At 35.1% G+C, this 26,085-nt stretch overlaps 1 protein-coding gene across 8 annotated transcripts in view; it reads right to left on the reverse strand.

Annotated features, from left to right (window-relative positions):
• The window catches only part of HEATR5A (HEAT repeat containing 5A), a 63,013-nt gene that overhangs the window by 19,655 nt on the left and 17,273 nt on the right, over nt 1–26,085 (reverse strand). For 4 of the 8 annotated variants that reach the window (XM_021403795.1, XM_021403792.1, XM_021403794.1 and 1 more), the window contains exons 6-23: nt 25,695–25,844; nt 25,229–25,400; nt 23,275–23,435; nt 20,619–20,874; nt 19,234–19,389; nt 17,650–17,900; nt 14,437–14,548; nt 13,539–13,691; nt 11,815–11,914; nt 10,969–11,078; nt 8,852–9,015; nt 8,557–8,732; nt 8,072–8,177; nt 6,949–7,139; nt 6,344–6,503; nt 5,099–5,288; nt 4,354–4,523; nt 1,519–1,545 (exon numbers count right to left, since the gene is read on the reverse strand). In XM_021403795.1, the coding sequence (XP_021259470.1) occupies nt 1,519–1,545; nt 4,354–4,523; nt 5,099–5,288; nt 6,344–6,503; nt 6,949–7,139; nt 8,072–8,177; nt 8,557–8,732; nt 8,852–9,015; nt 10,969–11,078; nt 11,815–11,914; nt 13,539–13,691; nt 14,437–14,548; nt 17,650–17,900; nt 19,234–19,389; nt 20,619–20,874; nt 23,275–23,435; nt 25,229–25,400; nt 25,695–25,844 (2,805 nt within the window). Of the gene's footprint in view, nt 1–1,518; nt 1,546–4,353; nt 4,524–5,098; nt 5,289–6,343; nt 6,504–6,948; nt 7,140–8,071; nt 8,178–8,556; nt 8,733–8,851; nt 9,016–10,968; nt 11,079–11,814; nt 11,915–13,538; nt 13,692–14,436; nt 14,549–17,649; nt 17,901–19,233; nt 19,390–20,618; nt 20,875–23,274; nt 23,436–24,152; nt 25,186–25,228; nt 25,401–25,694; nt 25,845–26,085 lie in introns of those variants that run through there. The other 4 variants (XM_021403796.1, XM_021403798.1, XM_021403799.1 and 1 more) reach the window with 4 other exon arrangements.

Here is a 26,085-nt window from a genome sequence, read left to right on the forward strand (position 1 = left end):
CTAGGGATATTCCAGTGTAAACAATTGTGAGCTAGTTGGCCAGACTTTAGTAAATCTGAACTGCATACATATAAGGAGGTTTATAAGGAAGAACAAAGTACATGGCTGCAATTCCATCGCAAAAGATATTGTACTATCAAATTACATTAAACTGTTTTTTAGAAAAGGTGAGAGGAAGCGTAGGAGTTACTGGTGAATGCATCATACTGAGACAAGTCAGCTGTCCTGAGCAGTTTCTAGGAAAAGCAGTTTATACCATTGTATTTTTAACATCACCAGCCTAGTGTTTGCTTTTTTTTTTAGTATTAAAAAAATACATGATAATAGATTCACTATTACAGGAACAAGCAAAACCTCCTAAAGAATCAAAACAAAACAAAACCAAAAACTACCACTACAAAAGAAGACAATCCATAGCCTCAAGGCTTTTTGTTAAAAGTGGAGCATTTTGATTTTTTAATTTGCTTGCATTCAGCTTTAAGACCATTCTGAAGGGGATGCAAAAGATTAATGAACCAACTACGTGGTCAGGCAGGATGGCTACATCAATATTTAAGGTTAAATTAGAACAAGTTCCTTAGGTTATCATAAAAAAAGAAAAAGAGAAAGTAATCCATTCCAGCTAAGCAATTGTATACCCTTGTGTAAATTGTGCAAAGCTGCAACTGTGTAAAGTTGTCACCATCCTTCAACTAAAATTGACAGAGCTGAGTGTCTGCTGCAGAGAAACCCTGCAGTAAGGTCATGCTGCTCACTTGTCAGAAACAGGTCAATGTATGTTAGTCAAAGTAACTAATATACATTAGTTAGTTAACACATTGTTAAAAAATAACAAGAACACAAAGAACAAGTGATACACAATTTCAGCTTTGTTATGTTAACAAAAGTAAGTGTCATCTTATGAATTTTCATGCATGCACTCAAATCTACAACACTCCAAATAATATACTCAATGCACGCTTAGATAGACCTTCTGCATAATTATTCTGAAAGAAAAGTAACCTGACTCTGCAAAATACTTGAACCGAAACTTAAAAACAAAAAATGAGGCTTTTAATGCAACATTTATGCAAGCAGACTACACATTCTACCGCAAGTTGGACGTGCATAATTTGCATGCTCGTTTTTAAAAGGGAAAAAAAGAGAGGATTTGATTCAAGCTACAGGACAAAGCAGGACGCACATTTTTCATCTCTCTCATTCTCCCGTGTTCTGAGTAGCAGACATAACTAAACAAGACACAACAATGCAAGCACCACATACAAACTTAAAGGAACAAATTGTTCCCTTTCTACACTGAACATGTTAAGATCAAAATGATGCCTAACTAAGCACATTAATGAAATATAAGTGTGTCATTTGCAGAAAGTTAGCAAGGTTAGGATGACAATCATATGTCAACTGACATGCTAAAAGAAATTACATTAAAATGGTTAAAAGGAAGAGAGAGAAGATGAAATAAAAAAAATAACACTGCAAACTGCTCGAGATCAGGATTAACAAGGCACAGAGACCTACCAACACAGAATTATCCAACAAGATTTCCTGCACAAAAACAAATGACAAACCAGTCACGACAAAACAAAAATATAGATATCAGTGATATCAACCACACAAGGAGACCGTTACATGTAAATTCAATATATATTAAAGTTCAGAATGTTATCTCAAACATACCAAAAACTTAGTTCAGTTATCTTATATTTTATGTTGAAAAATGTAAATCACAAGCCAGTTGCCCTTAATATTAGTGTTTAAAGGGACCAGAACTAAGACAACGTCAACACCTATCTATGGTCTCAAAACATCTTTATTGTCTTACAGTTGAAAATTAGCGTTCAGTACATCATAAGCTTCCACAAACACAGTCTCTGGAAGTCCATACTTAAAAATTTTTTATGTTAGAGCTAATGGTAGGCATGACAAAAAGCATATGATTTCTATTCTGTTGGAGCAAAGAATTCAACGGAAAGGATAAGCATCTGTTAGGTGCAAAGTCCCACGGAAAAAGATCAAATTGACAAACAAGGAATATCTGAAGAAGTTGCAGAAGGGTTGCTAGTAATGACAGACGTGTACACAAAGAAAGAAAGAAAGAAATACACAACAACAACAGAACTTGTGAAGCCTTTGCCTGACTCATGTTTTGTCAGAGCTAAAATAGCCACAAACTCAATGGCCTAAATGCTCTGGTGTCTGGAGAGTTGTCGTGGTCCAGATGATAGGAACACAGGTGGAAGAGCTTGCAGCTGCCACATCAGTTGTGTTGACATGCTTAATGCAAGCAAGTTGAAAACAGGAATTTTCTGGAAACCACAGGGGAAGAGGATAGAGAAGCAAGTTCAAAGGTCACTTATCTGACCACAGATTCTTTACCTTTCCTATTTTTCTGCCTTAAATAAATAATGGTGAATATACACAGTATCTCATGTCCTGCTTTAATTCTGGACTTCAAAGACTTCAAAATACGTTGCATAAGAGGGGCGTCACACCTTGTTTACGGCATGTAAAAATTTGCACTCATGGAGAATGACTTGCCAAAAGTCACCCTGTGTGCCAAGCACAGTCAAAGGCAGATCTCAGGTCCAATCCAATGGTTTACTCTGCTTCCCTACCTAGGCGGTGATATAGCAGGTGGAAACTGTGTGGAAAGATGGCGAGTTTTGCAAATGTGTAAGTTTGCTTGTGCAACTATCTTCTTACAGATCTGCAAAGCATATACTCAAACCGTTCTTATTTCTGACACTCATGAGTGACATTTCCTAAATTGTCAGAATCAGCAATACTGGTTTTAGTTCTGTAACAAGTTTACAATGAGAAAAGCTCATCCATTTAAGACCACTGACTTTGGTGAAATCCTCCCCTGTAGAGCTCACAACTTCTTGGATAGAGGTGAGTACGGATGCTTCTACAGATGCACAAACACATGTATGGAAGCCATGAAATGCACTTATTCTTATTTAGCAATATATATATCATTCTAAAATTCATACGGTACTTTGTTTAGTACTTTGAGGCAACTTCTAAAAATAATAAAAAATAATGTCATATAGACAGAAAGACTTCATCATGACATCCTATTTATTTGTAGCTACTTGTTATTAGATAGATTGAACTGTACATAGAAGCAGACTGCAAACTCCATGGACTTTCAAATGATCCCAAATGCTAATACATCCACTGTGCAAGAGAGTGAATCCCATGATTTGTTATGACTCTATCAATGTAAAAAAACCTGCACTTTACCCAGAAAAGAGAAAATTGTAGCTGTTTTGTTAGAAGAAAGAACATTTCAGATGAGCTCCAGTTCTTCTATAACCAGCAAATTTCATGCTTAAAACAATGTGAGGCTGAAAGAGTTTGTCCTTCCAAGTTTCTCCAGCCTTCCGCAATCATGTTTGCAGTCAAATAAAATTAAGATAAATAGAAGGTAATAGAATGGTGTTAGGCAACAGAAACTTAAAAAAAAAAAACAAACAACAAACAAACAACAAAACAACAAACGTACTTTATTGTCTTTTTTGTTTTGGTTAGTTTTTTTGTTCACCTCTGATTTACAAGGAGATTAGACAGCTTTATTTACAAACAAACAAACAACAGTAAAAAACCCTAGACCCTAAAAAGACAGTAACTAATAACTACTGAAAAATATTGTTATTTTCTTGGTAGAACTAAGTGTTTGGGAACAGCAGCTATTAAAACACAAATATTTTTGGATAAATAAATAAAAAGCTGGAAATAAAAAAAACACCTCTTCTGTCAAACAGTGTTTAATTTTATTTATCCCAAATACCTAGTTACAGACTATTACTTATGTGTCTAGAAGTTTTATATCGGCTGCCAAGAAGTCAGCACTCTAAATAATCAGTGCTACAGAAATTACAAAACAGAGAATTCTACAGTTTTTCACCATCATGAAAAAATAATCAACCCAAACGGTTCTCAGTAATTAGTACTCTCATTGGGGGCTTTTTATCCCCCCACCAAAGATGCAAATGCAGCAGAGGAAAAACAATGGCCAGCATAAAATAGTGGTAAAAATCCAGTGCAAAATTGGATGGTATGTTCTGCCAGGCAACTGGCCTCAATAAGAACAGCAGAACACACTTTCAAGTAGTTCAGAAGAACAAGATTTCTACAGAATGTGCTCTCACAAAGATGAAGCAGAAACTGAGTATATAATTAAAAACATAGAGAATACATGTCAATAGGGGAATATGAAACATCCCACCAACACATAACGATCAGCTACACCAGTTAAGAAAAATTCTGCATTTTTTAAGCATTCCTGAACACAAGATTTTAAAATACAGCTAGTACTGTATTGATATAGACTAGTAAACATGTACTCACACATAGGCAGCTTACAAGGCTAGACAAGTTGACATGTCGAGGAGCAAACATGTGAAGCTGCTGAAGGCAAGAGATGGCTTGAGCCTGAACAAGGCAGTCAGGATTATCTTGCATCACTGCACAGCCCAGGAGACAGGAAGTTCTTAAGGCTGAAACTGTTGTACTGCTGCCTATATACAGAAGAAAAAATACTTTATTTTTGTTCATTTGCTCTTTAAAAACAGCAGCTTCTCTTTCAAAACATAACTCATCCTTCTTCCCAAGCCACCTGTACCTCATCCCTCTGAAGAATACCATTTATCTGTTATACTCTGATATCATTGCTCTGTGGAAATTTCAGTGTTCAGGAAAGCAAATCTTGACTTACTTGCACCACTGTAGCCAGCCAAATATTACATATCTGCATCACAGCTAAGACATAGACTGGCTCCAAACTCTTTGAATATCTTTTATTTGTGTTTTGACTACCTTCTATTTTAATACTAAATGCAAGTATTATCAGCCAAGACATGGCTTGGAGAGCCATTGCAAACCAAGGAAAAGATGTCAAAAGGAAACACTGTTTTTGGAAGACCAGTAGTCATCTTGATTGCATAAACTCATGGCCTGCGGAATACTGTCTCATAAGAAAGAAAAAACTTAAAATAAAATATGCAAATAAGCACATATTAATTATACATTCAAATAATGTTTAATATTTTTGTTGCTAAACCAAAGAAGGCTGACAATATGGTACATTGCTCACCTTGCAGCTCAGGGCCCAGTGTGGTAATAAGTGCATTTAAACAGCGACCAAGGCTTTGGTGAACTTCAGTGTACGTAGGAGGCACAGTCAACAACAACATGAGAACAAGAGATAAAGTAGGTTCCACATGCACATGGTACAAGGGGCCAGCTAAATCTACTATCAGTGACAGAGAGTGTAGTGCCCATGCCTGTAAAATAAAAGAAGCAATTGTGCAATATATATATATATATATATGATAAACATCAAATCTTTTAAAAATTTGATAGTTCAAAGAAATTCAATTTGAAAATGTAATAAAAGTTGTATTTTTAGGTTCCAAAGGGACAAATGGAGAGGTTTTAGAAAGAACTTAAGAACCATATGTTTAATTTTGAATATATATACTTTTTTTAGGAACTCTGTTATGCAATGAAATAACTGCTTTAAAATTGTCCTTGTTAACTTAAAAAAAGAAATTAATAGTAAATTAATCAGTATTATTCCTCAGAATACATTGTTTTATAACGTTTCATAGTCTCATGTGCAAGTATAATAGGTACCAAAGTTAATAGAACAGAGTGGCTGAAACAACATTTTAGTCTCAATTACTTTGCACCAATAGCCAACTCTGCTTCACATCAACATACAGTGTTACTCAAAGTAAATATATTGTAGACAAGGTTAAAAACATTCTTTAATTAAGATTTATACAATCACACAGAATATGCACTATGTCATTCTGATAGAGAGCAGTTTTAGCCACAGAGAAATAATTTGAATTAATCTTCAGAACATCTTGCCTTAAAGAACTATAATGACCAAGTTCTATAGCATTCAGGCTTCAAATCCCTGTTATTTACTACATAAGCCTTCATGGAAAAAATTTTGTGAGGCATATATTGTGACAGAGACAAAAACTGACAAGAACAGAAAAAAACAGGTGCCATCAAGTCAAGGTCAAGATATGGTGAATATGAAATTAATCACTTTCTAAAACATCAGATCTTGCTTATAAGGACAGTTTATCTTAGTCTTATCACTCTCACTGATCATCAAATAAGAACCTCTCTCATCTCATCACAGGTCTTGTTTGAAAGCTAGATTTTGAGCATGGGCTATTTCCATTGCCTTTGCTACTCCACTCATCACCTGTGAGGTACATCTAACAGGTTGTGAAATGTTATTCTTATAAGAAAGAATTTTTATGCTAGAATATAAATCAGTTAATCTGTGACATAACATTTTTAGGTAAGTGACAAGTACCTGTACATCAGGAGAAGTACTGTCCTGAGATAAGGTATAAAGGATTCCAACACATGCGTTCAGGTGCTGAGTAGAACCTATTCCTCCTAGGTATCTATACAGACATCCCAGTGCCAAAGAGTGGCCTGTTCTTGATACCACATCTCTAGCAGATTTTAGCCTATTAATTGTAAGGAAAGAAAGCCACGTGATCACCAAGACCGACACTATGCAAGCACAACTACAAATGAAAATTCTAGTACACAGTAAGTAAAATACTTTATTAGACATTGTTATATTGCCAAAACTCTAAGTTAATCATCTCCCATCTGAAAGAAGTACCAACAACATTTTAGACATACTTAACGGACGTTGCTAGGACAATAGGCCATTTAACTTATCTGAAAGTCTATGTGCTTACATAGACTATAATCTTAAAGATCAGAAAAACTAAGAGCTGCATAAAGAAATCAAGCAGTGGTTTTTCTTGTTAATTTTTGAAGTAACATCAAGGAAAGCAGCTGATAGAATTTTTCTTTAAATTATTATCATATTGGGGGCCAGGTATATTTCTTAAGTGTTTTTATAAACACAAACAACAATTTACTATACATCTTTGAACTTACTTGTCAAAACTAACTTGTGCTAATCCGGCAGTAAAGGCACTGTCAGAAACCACCTGAGCCAACCTGGCCCAACACTCTGCAGCAGCACACCTTAGAAGTGGATTATTGCTTTCCAAGGCACCCAGTACCAATGTCAGGGCAGATCTTCTAACTTCTTCTGGACCTAAACTTCCTTTGCAGTTAGCCAAGTGCTAAAAATAGATAGTAGATATATCAAACTTCTAGGCAGTACAGTAATCAGAATGTGTTTTTCTGTCAGTCATGAAAAAATTACAAGATCGACAGAAGGAATTTTATTTTCTTTCCATCTTATTTGTGGAGTTTCTCAATTTTTATTTGCTCTTCAAGAGTTAGAATTCTAACTCCAGATGAGCATACATCATACCACAACATTATAGCATCAACGTTCTGATTTAAAAAAATTATGGACAATTTGCAGTAGAACACAATAAACCAGCACACTAGCATAAAATTCAGAAAATAACTAATAGAAAAATTGTGATAACATACAGAAGAATTTCAGTCCAAAAAAAAAAGTATGAGCAAAAAATAGAGTAGTTGTCTGAACTGCATAGTAAACTTGCCAGAAATATAATACTGCACTATTAAAGATCTTGCCTGCCATGAAAACATTTTCAGTTTGAAAAAAAGCCTAACAAGGAAAGAATGAAAACTGCACGCAAATAGAAGAAAATGCATATAAAGTACAAGAAAAAGGCAAAAAAATGACAAACAGGAGATTATTTTTTACCAATCTTTTTTTTTTTTTTTTTTTTAATTTCTACAGTAAGAAATCTGAGAGAAATAGTGATACAGACAGGAATGACAGAAACAGAATTTTCCCATCTCTTTCTTATTTGAATTACAGTAGCATGGACTGTAGTATACTACAAATGTTTCTCATTATCCTTTACTGTTAAAAAATGGAAAATTTAACTATGACTCTGTAGCACTTGCGGAATATATTACAAATACAAATACTGCTACAGAAAACAGCAGGACTAGTCTTTATCTTGATGATGAATCAAAATAAGAATGTCTACATAGACAACATTTGAATGAAAGGATGCAATGTTTTAGAAATGGAGAGGAAGGGAAAGAGAGAGAAACAAAGGAGATTTACCTTTAAAGATGTAGAAAAGGCTGACACAACATTTAATTGCACTATTTGCTGTCGTGATCCTTTTGTTTGCTTTACAGAATTCAATAACTGTTCTAACACTTGGAGCCTTAAACAAAAACAGAAAAAAACTCACAGAATTAAAAAAATGAAGGAAAACTACTCCAGCTTTTAATTTTATTTTACTGAGAAAGTGAGGTGGAACAAATCAAGTATTAAGTCCAGAGCCTTTTCCTTCAACTGGCATAGTCATCTACTACAAACATGATTACGGTAATCTATTTCTGGATGTGTCGTTCCATCATGAGCAACTTCAAACAGAATTTCTAATAATTTTCTCATCCGAATGATTTTATTCACGTGGTTCATGGAATCCACTTTCATACCTGACTCTTTCAGAATTGTTTTCTTCTGTGTTTGACCTCAAGCACACTGACCATCTTTCAGCATTTCCCAAATCTCTCAACAGTTAAAAGTTACTACTTTACCTGTGAGTTTCTGGTATATGGCAAAATATAACTCCAAAAAGACCAGTTGCTGCACTGATTACAGACAATAAGGGAGGTAGTGGTTTAGGTATTGAATCACGTTTTGCAAGTTTCTCATATATTGAGTAAGGGTCGTATTCCAGGCTGCCTCCAGCCATGCTGTTACCTAAAAGGAGCTGTAAGAAGGATACAAGTGACCAAGTCATAACCAGCAAACCAGCACTGACCTAAATAACTACAATGGAATGAAAATACAATACTACCAGTATACAATATACCAGTATACTAGAAGTACCTGCTCTTCAATAAATCGGTGGTCAGTCTCCTGCAGTAAGGGACCAAGTAAAAGGAGATCATCCTCATGACAAAGGTTTGGAAGCAAGAACGTTGAGGCATCAATCTGGCTATCTGGTACAGTTAAGTCCACCACTAACTCTTTCAGAACAGCATGGAAGCTTCCTTTAAATGAAAAGTATTTTAAAAATTTTGTTAATTAATTGCAATGTGCAACTTTGTGAGCATGAAGATATTTATATTGAAATAGCAGTATCCATGTAACATTCTTATGGAGTTCTCAAATAGTTAACTGGAGAACACTTTCTTCTTGCTACAGAGGAAACAAAGAACACTGCTTAAGATAAGCAAACTCAGTGCTTACAGTGATCTAGAAGATGTTAAACTGAGTTCTTTAGAGAAGGCAAAATGCCACTAGGTAGTTACGTTGACAGTTAAAGCCTAGAAAGTAAGATAGTTAGAAGGAAAGTCATATTTCTACTATAAATTTCCTGAAAATTAATGCTGTGGAATGTGATACATAACCAGGCAGGAATACTTGGATTTGGCAAGCTGACACCATTTAAAAACATTTATAAATACGGTACGTAACCAGCCAAGTTGTGGACCGTACTCCAGTATTTCAGGAGTTTGCATTCACAAAGCAAACCATGAGGAATTTATTCTATGTTATGTTATGAAAGTTTATACTAGTAGATAAAACTTACATGTATTTTTGTGTACAAAATTTCAGACAATGTTGTACATTATTATACATAAAAAAACATCATCAAGCATTCAGAGTCAGACTATTTCAGATTATTAAAATACACCCTGCAGTGAGATAACCTGTTCTAGTGCTGAGAAAAGTCTGTCAGATTTGTTGAGTAAAAGGTGTTGAAAAACACAGCAGAATTAATCTTGAAGAGTGTATGCACTTTATAGAAATGTTACACGCGAATATACCTCCAGACCATTATGACTGTAAACTGTTTTTTTGGACGGGGGGATTGTGTTCATTTGTTTGTTTGTTTTAAGTAAATAAGGGGTTGCACTGTTGAAAACGTTGTAAATAGCCATAGAATCACAGTACTTATTTAACTGATGTAACGTAAGAGTTGTTCACCCATTTGTAATACAGCAGTGAGGGGACTGGGAAAACAAGGGAAAAATGCATATTGCAAGAGCCTGTTTCAAGGTCTGTTATGTATTCTAGCCATGCAAGTATGCATCATTTTGAAACGCTAACAAAGTTTTTAAAGGGAAGGTTAAAAGAAATGCTTTTCTTTACATAGTATTTCTAGTGTGGCAGCCTCATGGGGAAACGGTACATCTTCACAAATACTAGAATTTTGAAAAATAAATTATTGCAGAAAAAATATGATTATGGAACCCAGGATGCTTTCTTCTATGTCTAGTATTAGTTTTCCTAGTTAACTAGGAAAAATAGCGGGGGTACTGTGTATTTGTACTTGCAAGCCTCTTTCTTAAGTCAAGCCTTTAGATTTCTGAGTTCTATGATACTAGGACTTGTTTAGGTTCTGCTTCATCCCTTCCTGCTCTTTCTACACCAGTGATGTTTTTGTCTTGCTACTTTCTGTTATCAGTAAGATCAGATCAATTTGGAAAGGATAAGATTAATGTATCTGTCTGGACATGGTCCTGGGCAACCTGCTCTAGGTGTCCCTGCTTGAGCAGGGGTTAGGATCAGATGACCTACAGACATCCCTTACAACCTTAGCCATTCTGTGAGCCTGTTCAATTAAATTATTTCATTGGACTGCATGCAATTGGCTTATGCTGAAATTATACTTTTTGGATTAATAACATAGTAAGTAAAACTGGTATCTAAGGAAGTTCGTTCCTTAAATAATTAAAAATCACAAGGTTGTCTACCTTGAAGTTTCAACTAAAACCAGCACTAAAGTCTGTATTTCTAAAAGAAGAGAGAAAAAAGGAAACAAGAAACACCAGCTTTTCAAGATCATGGTGACTTCACTACAATTTCATCAAATATAAACAGGGAATAAAATGTGTCAGAAAAGGTGAAACTGCATCTTGGTAGCTGAATATATGTTGAACAAAAAATTTAAACACAAGCCTATAGTGTTTCTAAGGGTGTTCGGTAAGAATACATACCTTCATACATTTTTGGAGGCAATACTGCCAGTAATTCGTAAAGTTTATGTCTGTACACTGTTGATGATGTTTTTAAAGAATTTCCATAAGACTTTGAGATCGAAGAAAGCCTTAAAACATAAAAAGTGCATTAGAGATGTTAAAGAGTTTAAGGATTATTAAGTCTGATTCTATTTGTACCAGAATCTACTAAATAATTTCTATATATGTTATAAATATTGTTTTGATTTGCAGTAGTAATATCAGAAGCCAAACAATTTCACATCCACTGATAGAAGTTAACATTTTCTGTCTTTTCTTTAAAATTTAATATTAGAGAAATAAATAGAGTTTTCTATTGTCCTTGATTGTACCTGTATTACAGCTAACTTTTTTGCAGATATGTCTGCAAGGTAGAGTTTATCAAAGAAGAGTTTAGAACATTAAATCACTACTTATTCTGACATAAGGCAAAAGTTAAAAAATTATAAAATCCTTTCCAGCATAGCTGTCAATATAAATATGAACAACTATCTTTAAGTCTTTTTGTCCCAGTGTATTATTGTATTAAAAAAATGATGACCATGTATACAAATGAATAAAAAAAAAACGATTAAAAAAAAGAAGCAGAAAAAAGGCAATAATTTAATAAAAGGATACAATAACTTCTTCCCTTAATTTCTTTATACAATACTGGAATCTGCAATACACATTATTATGCCAGCTAAAATCATAATACTGCTAAATCCTACACTCTTTCGTGCTTCGAAAAGAAAGTTCTTTAGAAAGTGCACTAAATGAAATGCAAGAGAATTCCTTTGTAGCTTTTCAAAATCAGAATTGCATTTAGCAGATCGATACACTTACTGTGTCAGTAAATCAACAGCACTTGGGAGAGGAGGAAGAAGTCTCTGAACAACTTCATCAGTAAGAAGACCAGCACAGTGGGAAACAAAGCTTTTGATTGCTAAAAAAGGAAATGGAATTTAATTGAGGTGAGATACATAGGAAAAAAAAACGGCAAAATTAAACCTCACTTAAAATTTTTAAATTTCCTTTTTTAAAAGCATTAAAATAATGAAAAGGCATTTTGAATAATAACTTAAGAAAGTGATTAAATCACAAATGAAAAAATCATATTCACAAATACATTGTTTTTGTGTCTCAGAGTGGACATTTGTACCAAAGCATTTTTTGCTTTTTGGTGTGAATTGAATTATGGGATAAAACTCAACTTCATGATAATTCCATGATAGTAATGATAAAAAAGACAAAAAAATGGGAGAAGGATGATTATTAGATTACCCACTACTTCCATTGCTAGTTTTCTCTTTAAATTTCACTTAATGACTGTACTTTAAGAAACAGCTTACATGTACTTTTTTTATTATTTACAGGAAATTAAATTTGAATTACTATTTCAAGAGGTACCTAGAAAATACCTAGAAAATATACAGCATAAAATACCTATTTCCACAATAAAGGAATAGTAACAGGTTAATTTTATTTTAGAAGTAACCTAAGTAATTAATGTTGAATTCCAGGCTTTTGAACAAATTTTAACAGTAGAAGGGGACTGCTACACTATAGCACATGCTTCTGCTTTGCAAAGGACACTTAAGTACTCCAGAATTTATGACTGCTACACATTAAGTACTTCAAGAGCAGTGAAACAGCATCTTAGAAAACCAAATACCCAATTTTTCACACACAAAAAAAATGCAACCTACCAGACAGTAGCCAAATTGTAATTTTTACCTGAGTCTTCCCATTCTTGCATACATGTTGGACTGATATACTAAATCGATTTTACAGTAAGTCAGCTATTCAGAAGCAGAACTGGTTATTCACAAAATATAATAATGTATAGACAACAGAACATATACTGCTTTGGGTCTTCAGATGTTACTGTGATACGCATTCTAAGGAAGAAAGGTGTTCCTTATACCATTCACAGCTTGGTCAACTGAACTGAAGCACATGAGCAAAAATCCTCTACCTGTAATACGTTTTTTTGTTTGTTTTTACAAATATGAAATACACGTAGAATCACAGAATCACCAAGGTTGGAAAAGGCCTCCAGAATCATCCAGCCCAACCATCCACCTGTCACCAATATTTACCACTAAACCATGTCCCTCAGTACAACGCCTCCATATTTCTTAAACATCTCCAGTGACAGTGACTCCATCATCTCCCTGGGCAGCCCATTCCAGCATCTGATCACTCTCCTGGAGAAGTTTTCCCTAACGTCCAACCTGAATCTCCCCCGGCACAACTTGAGGCCATTCCCTCTAGTCCTATCGCTAGTTACATGGGAGAAGAGGCTGACCCCCATCTCGCCACAGCCTCCATTCAGGTAGTTGTAGAGAGCATACATATATATGCATAGGTAATATATGGGTTTTTATATATCTATATATGTATACATACATACATATACATATATATACACACACAAGCTTGTAACGATGGGGGGACAAACACATTCTGTACCATCCAGCAGTAAAATCAATATGGAGTATTTTTGATCTTTCAGAAGGAAAAGCAAATTACCAATCCAACTATGAAGAACAGTACATTCAACTTACCACAGAGAGCACCAGCACGGCCTTCCAGAGTCACCTGCCATGTAAATGAATCTCCTCGTGTCTTCTCTGTTTCCAGGTCTTTAGGAGATGATGGAAAAACACACTTCCACAGTAAAAGTATTCGTGGAAGATGGTATTGGACAACTGCAGGACCTGTAGGTATTGACAGCTGTCATGTCAATGTGAAGACTCATAACATCAAAATGCTCTCTTTGGTTCTTTTCAGTATGTTCACAAAATCATTACGGCTGCAAACACATCTTCATAATATTTTCCCAGCCTACTCATACATGATAGATGAAAAATTTTCCTGGCATTCCATGTTCATACATGACTACATATCCACCAACACATTTACTAGTAAGTCATCAGCTATGACTTCTGTCTTATTAAGCACAGACTTTGTGGATCACCAGCATAAAAGAGATGTAATACACAATAGCAATGTTCAGAAAAGCAAACATTTGTTATAGGTTAATGTACAAAGTGTGGTTCCTTTAATTGAAGAGAAAACTGAGAGCTGTTGGGCAGAAATAATAGCTGAAAACAGATAACTTAAAATATGAACCGACAACATACACTAGAGTCAATAACCTCATCACTAATCAGGAAGTACAGTAACATTTAGAGGGAACTAAACTCTTCTTATTCATTTTGTGCTGGGATAGATCTTTAAAAAAATAAAATAAAATAAAATCACTGTAAGTATTCATAACCACAAGGGCATTTGGTTAGATTAACTTCTAAGCTTACTTTCTAAATTTTATTAGTTGTGGTCCCACCCAGTCGCTGCTTTTCAGACATTGTTTCCAATGATCTAGTAACAAATTTGAAACTGACCGCCTTTTTACATAGAACAGCTTAGTTAAGTTTAAGTAAAATTGTACAAAGCTATTACCTAGCGTCATGAGGGCTGCTATTAACAGCCATCCAGCCTGTGTTCGCTGCACTGAAAGGCGACTGTTCTGAGAAGCAGAGCACAACAAATCTTCTGCTACAGTCATGATAACCTTCAAAGTTAAAAAGAAAAGAAAAAGAGCATCAGCATCTTGGCAACTATCAGATGTTTATTTTCAATTGTATTTGCTGCAATACTTAGCCCTATTTCATTATCCCCAGATAGAATGTCATCTTCCTCTCGCGTTCAGGCTTATGAAGCTGCAATGACTGACTTCAGAACTAGTCCAGGATGGCTTCAACAGCTGCTGTGGGGAGCCAGGTATGTTACCTAGCTTCTTTTTGTCCTTTCTTCTGTCAGTAGTAAAATAAGAGCTGACAATTCTGATACAAATATGCATGGGAAGGATAAAAGTGTTCTGATATTCTACTTATGCCACTATGTAGAAAAAAAAGCAGAGTGAGACGTATGAATTAGACCTCAGAAGAAGTGGTGAAAGGAGTAAAACGTCTTTTTTTTTTTTTTTTTTTAAATAAGTCCTACCATTTTTGCTGACAGTATTCAGCTCAACAAATAGTATGAATAAACAAGCAGGGCATGCTAAGACATAAATCAATGCTGTCTCAACTTCTCCACAATAACTGCATGTGACTGCTAATGTGCAAAATGCAAGGTGATAATCTGCACCTGTTAACAAAACACAAGCTACCTGGAATTTACACGGAAGATCACATATCGTGCTCACAGACAACTGCCCAGAGTACGGCTAAAGCTTGTAAAAGTATTCTGCAAATGGTTGGCTTCATGTTATGTTTTACATACATATTTCTTAAGTGTCAAAAAGTATTTCTTCCTTACTGCGTTATATTTGATTGCCAAAACAAACTGTTTACAAATTAATATTACTAATAAGAAGTGTCATTATTAATATTATCATTAAAAGCCTTAGAATAGACAATATCCATCTATAATTTATTTGCACACTTACAAAGCCACGAAAGTTTGCTTCATGAGTATTTCCAATTTGTATATGTGCAGAATTTAATTAGATATTAACATACTGAAAAATATTACTTTCCCCAATAGTGCTATTGGTTGCAAATGAATAAATTTATTTTAATAGGTTTTTAGAGGTTTGTAGTATTTGATTCTAGTTAAAAAAGCTCCCTTGCTAAATTATGCCAATAAAAATGACTAATCATTTACTATATTCAAATTACTTGATAAACAAGCATCCTAGAAAGGATTTCATTTAATGATTTCTAATAATTTTCTAATAATTTACTAATACAAATGCCTTATTTCTGAAGGATTTTTCGAAGTACCAGCACCAGTATAGAATGTTATGTATAAACCCACTAATTATTTCCTTGCTTTGAATAGGTTCTACCTGTAACTCTAACCACTTTATCAACAGAAAATTTATTAATATAAAACGGCTTCTGTCCAGGTCACTACTGTCTACATTTGGCATTTCCTTTTCAAAACCGCTCTATTTAACACTCCTCTCAGTTCCTCAGAAGAGTTAGTCTGGAATCTGGCACTGTTTCAAGGAAAGAATGGAGAAGGCCTTCTGTCAACTATTTCGTTCTCCTTCCCTGCCAGCTTAGTACAAAATACACTGTTTCTCCCACATTTTTCTTTGCTTTCCCATACCTCCCCATTGGCACTATCTGATTCTATTCTACTTCTCTAAAATAAACATTTGTAAATTAGTAAGTTTCCCTATCAAATAGATACTGAAGCTCTGTTTAGGTGTATAGTACTGAACAGTACTTTTCTGTACAAGTAGGCAAACAACACTCATTTTGTTCTCTCTTCTTGAAAGAGAACACCCATGGTGTGTCAATCACCAGGAGAAGCTATTAAAGCTAAAGAAAATTGACTTTTTTTTTTTTTAATATAAGTTGTTTCATCAGCAGTTGATACATTGAATGTTGAGAACTACAGCTAGCAACGTCTGTTAAGGAGTGGTGTGAATTGCCAGAGCTAAGTAACACTGGGCAGGTGGCCTGGGATCACTGCAAGAGTGATTTTGTGCTAATGTATTAACGCATTCCTTTCATTTCACAGAGGTGTAATAATACCAAAAACCACAGCCTTTTCATCAAAGTGTGCCACTCCTGAAAACATCCCTATCAGAGCCTATGGACATTATGGAAGAAGTAAGAAGGTAAGCTTCTGCATTTTGCAGAAAATTAGCATGTACTACTGATACTTGTGTTGCACCATGTTCTTCCAACTGTGAGCAACTCTGTGGATACAGTACTCACTGAGATGGAAATAGCTTCTTCTCCCAGCCTTCATTTCTTTACCTGGATATCCCCCATACTTCAGAGAACAGTATATTCTATCTATGCTAACAGAGAGATTGGCAAAACTATCTTAGACTATGCAAGAAACTGATTTCTGTTAAATTCTATGGAGTAATAAGAAAGTGTGTATCAGTCAGACAATTAAAAATGGCTGGACTTAACTAAAGATTTTCAAGATAAAACAGAAATATTGTTATTGGTGTAATGTCTGACTAAAGTGTACACTGCAGAGTCATTGTTGGGACTACAAAATATTGCTTCGGCTTAATCTATGATTGAATGAGCTTTCTTTCAGAAAATTTACTTCTAACATTGCAGCATGCAGTAGGACTTGTATGTTTACTTCAGTTTTTTAATAAAAGAAAAATCTCTTCCCTTGGCAACGTTTGACACATTCCAGCACTCCTTCAGCTGACCATTTTCTTGGGTAAAAGAGGAAAATGTCAGCTTTCTAAGTTAGCCCAACTACAGAATTACAGAAGATTTCACCTTATGAAAATAATTTAGTTATAAATTCTGAAAAACTAAACTCCGCTCAAGAAATGTTTTTCTTCAGGTAAACCATTTTTTTTGCAGCTGTTCAATTTAAGTCCTCACAGATCCAGTGAATTGACCTCTATCAAAAAATAGGGTAGAAATACCTAACACTTTTCTCCACTACAAAAAGATATCAGTGTGAATGGTTAATAAAATCACTAATGAAGTCTCCCATAAAATTCAAAATCCTGACACATTTGAGAAAGACACTTGCTTACTTGTGGTTATGCTTTGAAATCCCCTTCTAGTAGAAAGAAAATACCACATTAGTATCCTGGGTTTTGTGATCATGTGATGAAGAACACATGCAAATATTGCTGTAAAAAAAACATCAAATAATTGCCTATAATTCAGACCATACCTTCCCTTTTCCATGTGGAATTCCCAGAGGACAGTGTTTTACTGCACCCAGTAAAGCAGCAATAGCAAAACTGAAGCCAGTTACTGCTTCTGGGGAGGATTTCAATGCACTCAGACGTTCAATGCAACGATTCAACAGCAGAGACACGTAGGAGGGCAATGCTATTGCAATACAGCGTAAACACCAAGCTGCTGTTAGCCTAACTGCAATGCTGGGATGAAGGATGAAAGAAATCACTGCATCCAAAACTCCTGAAAAGTAAAATACATGAACACATTTAAGAAGCTGGCAAGCAGATGATCCCTAAGATGATGTCAACAAGCAAAATGCATATGAATTATCAAGTATCTAATTTCTGTACTTCTCTTTTGAAAGTACTAGAGATATTATCACAAAATGTTTGTCATCAAATTTAAAAACTACAGTTCTTAAAGAAAATATTACCCTGAAAAGTAATAGGGTGAAAAAACCCTAAAATCATAGAATCATAGAATTGCTCAGTTTGGAAAGGACCTTCAAGATCATCAAGTCCAACCACAACCTAACCATACTGCTCTAACAACCCACCGCTAAATCATGTCCCTGAGCACCACATCCAAACAGTTTTTAAACACATTCAGGGATGGTGACTCAACCACCTCCCTGGGAAGCCTGTTCCAGTGCTTAACAACCCTTTCTGTAAAGAAGCTTTTCCTGATATCCAACCTAAACCTCCCCTGGTGCAACTTGAGGCCCCTTCCCCTTGTCCTGTCACCTGTCACCAGTGAGAAGAGACCAGCCTCGTTCTCACTGCAATCACCTTTCAGGTATTTGAAGAGAGCAATGAGGTCTCCCCTCAGCCTCCTCTTCCCCAGACTAAACAGCCCAAGTTCCTTTAGTCTCTCCTTGTAGGGCATATTCTCCAAGCCCTTCACCAGCCTTGTTGCCCTTCTTTGGACCTGCTCCAGCACCTCCATGTCCTTTCTGTACGGAGGCGCCCAAAACTGAACACAGCACTCAAGATGAGGCCTCACCAATGCTGAGTACAGGGGCAGGATTACTTATACCACGTGGTTATCCACCAGTGGGATTAAAAAACTGTAATCATTCTCAAAGAATCAGAAATGCATTCAAGGGAAAAAGACATCCACATGAACCTATCCAGACGAAAACATTCTCACTGCAAGCAATACAAGTAGATGAAGGCACTCATCCTGATCAAACTGACTCAGTATAAATACAATCCTTACTGAAGTTAAATTTGATACTAATCTTTTTTCCTCTCTTTTATTTTTTATTTTTAAATGAACGTACTAGTGTAGACAAGAGATAATATAGATCTCTTAGGGCAAGGCCTGAAAATTTCATATGGCATGCAAAAAGTCAACTTCTCTTCTTCCTTTTTTTAGAAGAAGAAACAGAAAGTCCAGAATTGAAGAGGTCCAGGTGAAGAGACTGCACACCACAAACAGCAAACATTGACTATTTCATATGCCAACAAATTTTAAAGAATGAACAGTCCAGCCACAAGCAATAATAAAAGATCACAGTAAACACAGGAATATACTTTGTACTCTGATACATGAAATAATTCAAGGGACGTACCTGTACTGGAGTCCTGTAATAATGGTGCTGCTGTAGTTCCTAAGCCATGGATGAGACTTCCAAGTTCTTGAAGCGCACACACAAGCACATGCTGACTTGCTGTTACATCTGTTGTACTAATTCGCACCTCCAAGTTACTGTCACTCATTAAAGCATCTGATAACACAACATAGGAAGAACCCCCATTAAATTGCTACCATACATGAAACAAAGAGATCAAATAAAGGGTTTTGCTATGGCAGTTTGTATTACTAAATGAACTTTTATCATCATTTTAATCATTGATCAAATTGTTTTCATAAAGATTTACTTTCATTAAGGCAAGTATATTTCTATCATTCAAATGTCTGTGAGGGCAGTTGGTTAGACAAAATGGAAAAAAAACAAACTGCTGATCTGGACTTAAAGGGAACAGTGGCTAGTAAGAAGCATGCTATTCCCAGCCTTCCCAAAGATGAATTTAGGAGGTCATGCTTTGACAAGGAATGGATATGACCTGTCAGATTATCCATATAGTGGGAAAAAAATCAAAGGAAGGAAAGAAAGAGCACAAGAGTGAATGAGGAAAGAGGACGAGAAGGGGGAGAATGAGAATAGACACAAAAATAGGGAGGAAATAAAGACTGGGAAAAAAAAAAAAAAAACAGAAAGGTTTAGTTGTTGCTTTGTTTTCTAATTTCATCTTTTGAGACACAAATTATTAAGTCAGTTTAGATATTTATCATTTAGATACTTAAATAGAATACAATATGCAGCAGTGTACTATTCTCTTTCCTCCCTCCAGCAAGCATGATGCTGGAAGATCAGCAGTTTGCTTGGAAGCTATGTACCTGACTATATTTTCTTCAGGAGAAATGCTTCTTTTTACAATTAGGAACAAAACATCATTAGTATCATATGTACTGAACAGGGAAGCAGAATGTGGCTACATGCGTATCAACTGTCAATTTAATTCATTTTACAATATTGCCTATGTTTCATTCCAGTACGGATTCATTATACTGTTACATTTGTAAGTGGTTAAAGTGATTTTCATAGAATCATAGAACTAGCAAGGTTGGAAAAGGCCTACATCATCATCCAGTCCAACCATCCATCCACCTCCAATATAACCCCACTAAACCATGTCTCTCAACACAATGTCTAAATGTTTTGCTAGGGAATATGTAGCTAAAGTAAAAAAAGAAAATGTTAACATCTACACACACACAAACCAAAAAAACAGCCCAAGTTAAAAACAAAGCACGCTATCAAAAGCCTTCTAAATTATTATAGCAATAAATCAGCACTACATGTTATGCTTCTGCAGTTTCTGGATTAGGAAGTTAGACAATCACTTAAAGAAAAAACAGAGGCCCAAATGGATAATCTTGTTAGATCCATACCCACAACTTTCTTCAGTTTCCAGATGGCCTGACAAATCTCCTTGGCAGCTGCAATTTGAGCTTTTTCCCCAAGAAGGCCTCCTACTGTAGCTCGAAGGATAAATGAAACACAGCAGCGACAGCCGATAGCATCCATTTGATTCTGAATAGCCTTAGGGTGAGACTGAGAAACAAGATCTAGAATATGGGAAAGGAAGGCAGAGAAGTTCCTTTCAAGCCATTGTCCTCCTAACGTAGAGGCAAATACTACATACGCCTGGAAAAGATTTGAAAAGAAGTCATATTTTAGAGGAAAATCATCTGGAAAACTACTATCAGCTATCCCACATATACAGTTATTTTTGTCTCTGCGCAATGCCAGAAATACAATGTCACTGAACTGAGCCCATAAATCAGGTACATTCTCACCTGCAGGTAGCTGCAATCTTTTTTTTTTAATCTATTTAAATCATGTAAATTACACTTTGAAATGTTCTAGCAATATCACAGCTTAGTTTGACTGTAAGTTAATTCAAGTTGCTTGCCCATTTTATTTCATTCCAGAGTGTGAGAAATGGCAGTTTACCCTGCACAGGCACTTGTTATGTAAAACACTGTGTTTGGTCTCACCGAACAACAGCTCCTAGCTATTTAACATTCTGCACATGGAACACAAATTTAATGTATGAATGCATTTTAAGAACTACTATGTTGCAATACTGTAACCCATAACCCTGAGAGAATTTTGCTATTATAGTCTTGGAATTAGGGAATATTTGCAGCCCCCAAGCACTGCTCTTCATCTCAATGAATTTTAATTGTTTGCTTTGCAACAGAGGTACCACAAAAAGACTATGGACATCACAACAAAAAGAAAGAATGCAGTGTCATTTTATAAATCTAATCACCAGAAGACCATTTGTTTTGCCACATAATACACTCCCTTATAAACACCCTCTCTCTATATATTTTTTGAATAGATGTGTTACCACCAAGAAAAGTGAATGCCATAAAAATGAGAATATGCAAATAAATAAGCAATAGTCCTCAAAAGAAAGTTCACAAATACTACCCATATCAATGAGCTTCTGTATTTACTTTTTATATACTTTGACTTGTGTCAAACGTTAATGACTAAACTATTTACACAAAAGAAAGTGAGGTAAAGTAGATAGTGAAACTGTACAAGAAAATCCTGTTGGCAATTAATAGTTCTTAACAAATACTACTTAGGCTTAATAATGTACCAGTAGATCACCACTGCTTTACAGATTCGAAAACTGAGGAATTTAACAGGGTAGGATTGCAAAGGCTCATACTGCCATGGCTACATCTTGAACCTGGCTGTATCTTGAATAAATACAAATTATTCTTCCATATATAAGAAGCCATCTTCATAATTTTTAAAAACTATAAGAAAAATTCTAACAAACAGTAATTCAAATAATAACTAATACATTTTATAAACACAAGCATTTTCTTCTTACAAGCATCAGTATACATGAAACTATGTTTCTTACAGAACCATCCCTCTGGTTTTACTGTGATAGCACAGTTAGAGCATACCAACTAGAACTGTTATGCATTAGCATAGAAATGCATGAAAAAGAGAAGTAATCTGTAAAAAATAGTACACGTAGTCAAAATACTGAAGTGAAATACCTATTCCTGGAAAAATCAATAAAATGACTGCATATATAGAAGGTCCTAGGAGTCTGGCATGCATTTTCTAGGTAAATATTTTTTCCCTGGCTTTGCTGTCAATGTGCCAGAAGTTCACATCCCCACCTAGTACGACCTGAACATGAAGACAATCTGTGAGTACCTTCTAGCTGCCTTAGTGCAAAGTCAGGCGGCTTCCATCAGTAATTCAAACTAATTTACAGATTTTTTTTGCACTATAATAGTTGAAATGCCTAAAAATCCCCTTAAAGGAAAAATGGATATATCAAATACCTGTGCAGACTGTAACATTAAAATAATCACTACTGTTGGATATGCAAATGTTCATCATTACCATTACCATTTGAATATCTAAGTATTCAGATGTATATGCTGATTAAGATAATGTTTACTGCAAGAAGCACTTAGCTTATCTTAAAAATTTACACTTTTTACCATTATGCACTTATGTACAGTTGGACTTCAGCCCTTCTCAGTTAACACAGTTCTGTCCTTTAACTAAGCATCTCAGAACACAACAAAACCAGTCAGCAAATATTTGCTTTGTGTCACTAAACCATTTCTCTTATTATTCAAAGCAGAACCCATTCTTTCAAAACGGGACGGAGAATGGTCCTATACAGAAGGAAACCACTCCATGTTTAAAGAATTCTTGTAACTTCCCCCTCTAAGTTTTCGACATAAGATAGTAAGTTGTTAATAAGAAATGTTTTGATGAAAGCAATTACTTATATCACTTACTCAAAATTTTTTTTATCACTTGAAGATTTCACTGGTAACATACACTTCATTATGAAAATTTCAAATTACCATATAAACAATAACAAACACCAGAAATCTTTCTGGCACAATCCAAGACGAAAGTTTTTATTTTAAATTGTATATATTTTGTCACAGATACAAACAAGGATGAAACAAGGGACATATGAAAGTAAAACAGTTGTTGTAGGAATATTCAGCAATCTTTGAACAACATAAATAATGTAACACAAACCTGTGTGACTCCAACCCTAATATCTCTGCTGACTGAGCTGGTCCCTTTCAGCATATCGCCACTGGCTCGTAGAAATCCATAACTTCCACGCAGAAATCCAGTTCCTAAGAGCTCCATCACTTCTTCCAAAGAGATTCTGCGGAAGTTATGCTTGGTAGATGCTAGAAATAGATATAATTGTTTAGAGGAGTCGCTCTGTAGAACTTTTTTATATTTCAGAAGGAAAGCTTTGACTCTAATCATTTTAGAAAAAATAGTTTACGCAATTCAGCAACACAACCAAATCCAAATACCCTTGAAACATTTATATATATACATATATATACACACACCCCCACTCTCAGCATTAACCATCAAATATAAGCCCTTTCTGTAGAACAGTCTGTAGAGCCTATTCATACTATATTAAGCTTCATGAAAGCCCTGACCAACTCATGCACCTCATCACCAAAGACAATTTTCTATTCCACACTCAAGACACAGCAGTTTACCTTTCTGTTATGCTTAGCCAGATATGGATATAGCAAAAGGTTCTTTTAGAAACAAAAACCTTCTCAACTTAGTAATAGTCCTCCAAAATAATGAGAATAATAGAATGTGTTTACAGTCTGCTGGAAAGTATTTATCTCTAATTTCTATTCTGTTTCATTCCCTGACAGAAAGTTCATTTAAAACATATGCTGGGATTTGTGGGTGCAAACTTCACATGATTACTGCACAGTGTGTAAACTAAGCGACCCAAAATTTTTACTGTTTTTCACTCTATTTCACATATTTTGATGAGATAGAGAATGAGAAGACTTAAGATAATAAAGTAATAATAATAATAATCTCCAACAGGTTACCACATACAAAGCAGAAATTTTGTAGCTACGTACTTCCTCATGTTTTGCTCCCTCCACTTGTCCCCCAGCCCCTTTTAGCCTTAATCCAGCTTCTGTCTCATGTTGGTCTAACTTGTTTTTAACCAAAGGATTCCCTACTAAAAATAACCAACAAAACAGCTGGATGAGCTTCTTGTATTACTGAAACGTTAAGTTAAGGTTATATAACTACATAGCTTGCAAAGAGTAAAGAAAGAGTTTATAAAGAGGTCAGAGATATTGGCTTTTTTCTTTTTCTATTTTAACATAAAAAGACCAGTTTTAATTGTTTTCTTCTCTCTAAAGATTTTTTATAAAAAAATCTCTTTGGAATTCAAGATTTTAAGAGTCTTCAAAGCAAGCAGACAGCCTCAAGAATTTTGAAAAAACAGTGAGCTGGGCTTAATGACTTCATTTTGTCATTTTCTGCTTATTGCACTGAAAGTCTTGATACCATTATAAGCAGAGTCACACTCACTCTGCATCATGTTATATTTCATGTAGATTACGGTTTAGCTTTGGGCTCTTAAGACTGGACTAAAAACTCCCACTCTGAATGATACCAAAGATTTGAGATGTTAACTTTGTGCCAGGATGCCTAAGTCTGTCGGCAAAAACTGTTATATATGCCCTGTTAACAGAACTGTGTGTTCATTTCTGCTTCAGATCATGTCTGTACCACTACACAATCCAGATATGGTACTGACAATTTTGGAAAAATAGTTTGAAAAGCTATCCTCAGCTCTTCAGTCTGACAGGAAGATACTCCTTCACATCTTAGTGTTTTTTACATTGCAAAAATACTATAATATTCTTGTAACAGAGGAAACTAGTTTTACCAAATATTTATTCTTATTTATTATTACTGCCACTGAGCATACAGTATACAGAGTTGTGCAACACAAGCAAAAGCACTACAGTAGTACATGAGAAAAAAGCTACAAGAAAAAAAGTTACATAAAAGATCAAACCACAGCCACAAACAGCTAGATGAAGTTTACATTGTGATTTTACTTCAGGTTTCAGAACTTGAGTTTCTCATCACCTGACAGATTTTTACAGATGATGAATCACCAAAGTATATACTTTACCTGTTGTCTGCTTAGATGTTAAAGCTCTAGCCAGTACTGTGCCTAAAAGTTTTGAAACCGCTAAATGTACATCATAATTAGAACCTTCAAAGGATTTAAAACATAAGGTCACAACACTATCCAGATCCGTACTCCACATAAATACTGCTTCATTTTGAAGTTCAAGAAGACACTAGACAAAAAAAAAAAAAAAAAAGAAAAGAAAAGGAAGTAAAAATGCCTAAGGTCAATGTTTTGTTTATGGAAAAGCACTCAGTACAGATTTTAGCTTGCAGCATAGAACAGAGTTCTCCCTAATAAAATAAGTGTGTTGCTTCATACTAAAATTACTTGATTTTTTGCTGCCAGGGCAATGTCAAAGAACTACAGACAAGCAAACAATGTATTTACTGATATGTTCATCATCCATTACATGAAAATTTTCTTTAGGGAGTGTACTAAATAGCAAATTATGAGAGCACTTTACCTTTGCAGCAGCACAGCGGACTGCCATAGATCGATCTGTCAAACATGATCGGGCAGCTTTGTAAATATCTCTATGACAAGGGATAGCAGCAGCTCCTAAACCCTTTAATATATTTTGTAAACTAAGCATGATTTCATAACGACCTTGAGACTGTAAAATGAAAAAGAGGAAATGTTACAGTTTCATAGTCCTAAACTCCATGGAAATACAAAATGCTGCCTACAAATGTAAATGCAAACAAATGTATGGGACTTTTTCACCGTTATAAATCTGTCTGTGCTGAAATGAGTTAGATAACTTGTCCTACAACACTATAATCAAGTAAAGATAAAAGATTCTGCATTCTATGGAAAGGGTCTTACGGGCAATTTAATATTCAAAATATGAAACA

The sequence above is a fragment of the Numida meleagris genome, chromosome 6 (genome assembly GCF_002078875.1).
Source record: "Numida meleagris isolate 19003 breed g44 Domestic line chromosome 6, NumMel1.0, whole genome shotgun sequence".
Classification (NCBI taxonomy): domain Eukaryota; kingdom Metazoa; phylum Chordata; class Aves; order Galliformes; family Numididae; genus Numida; species Numida meleagris.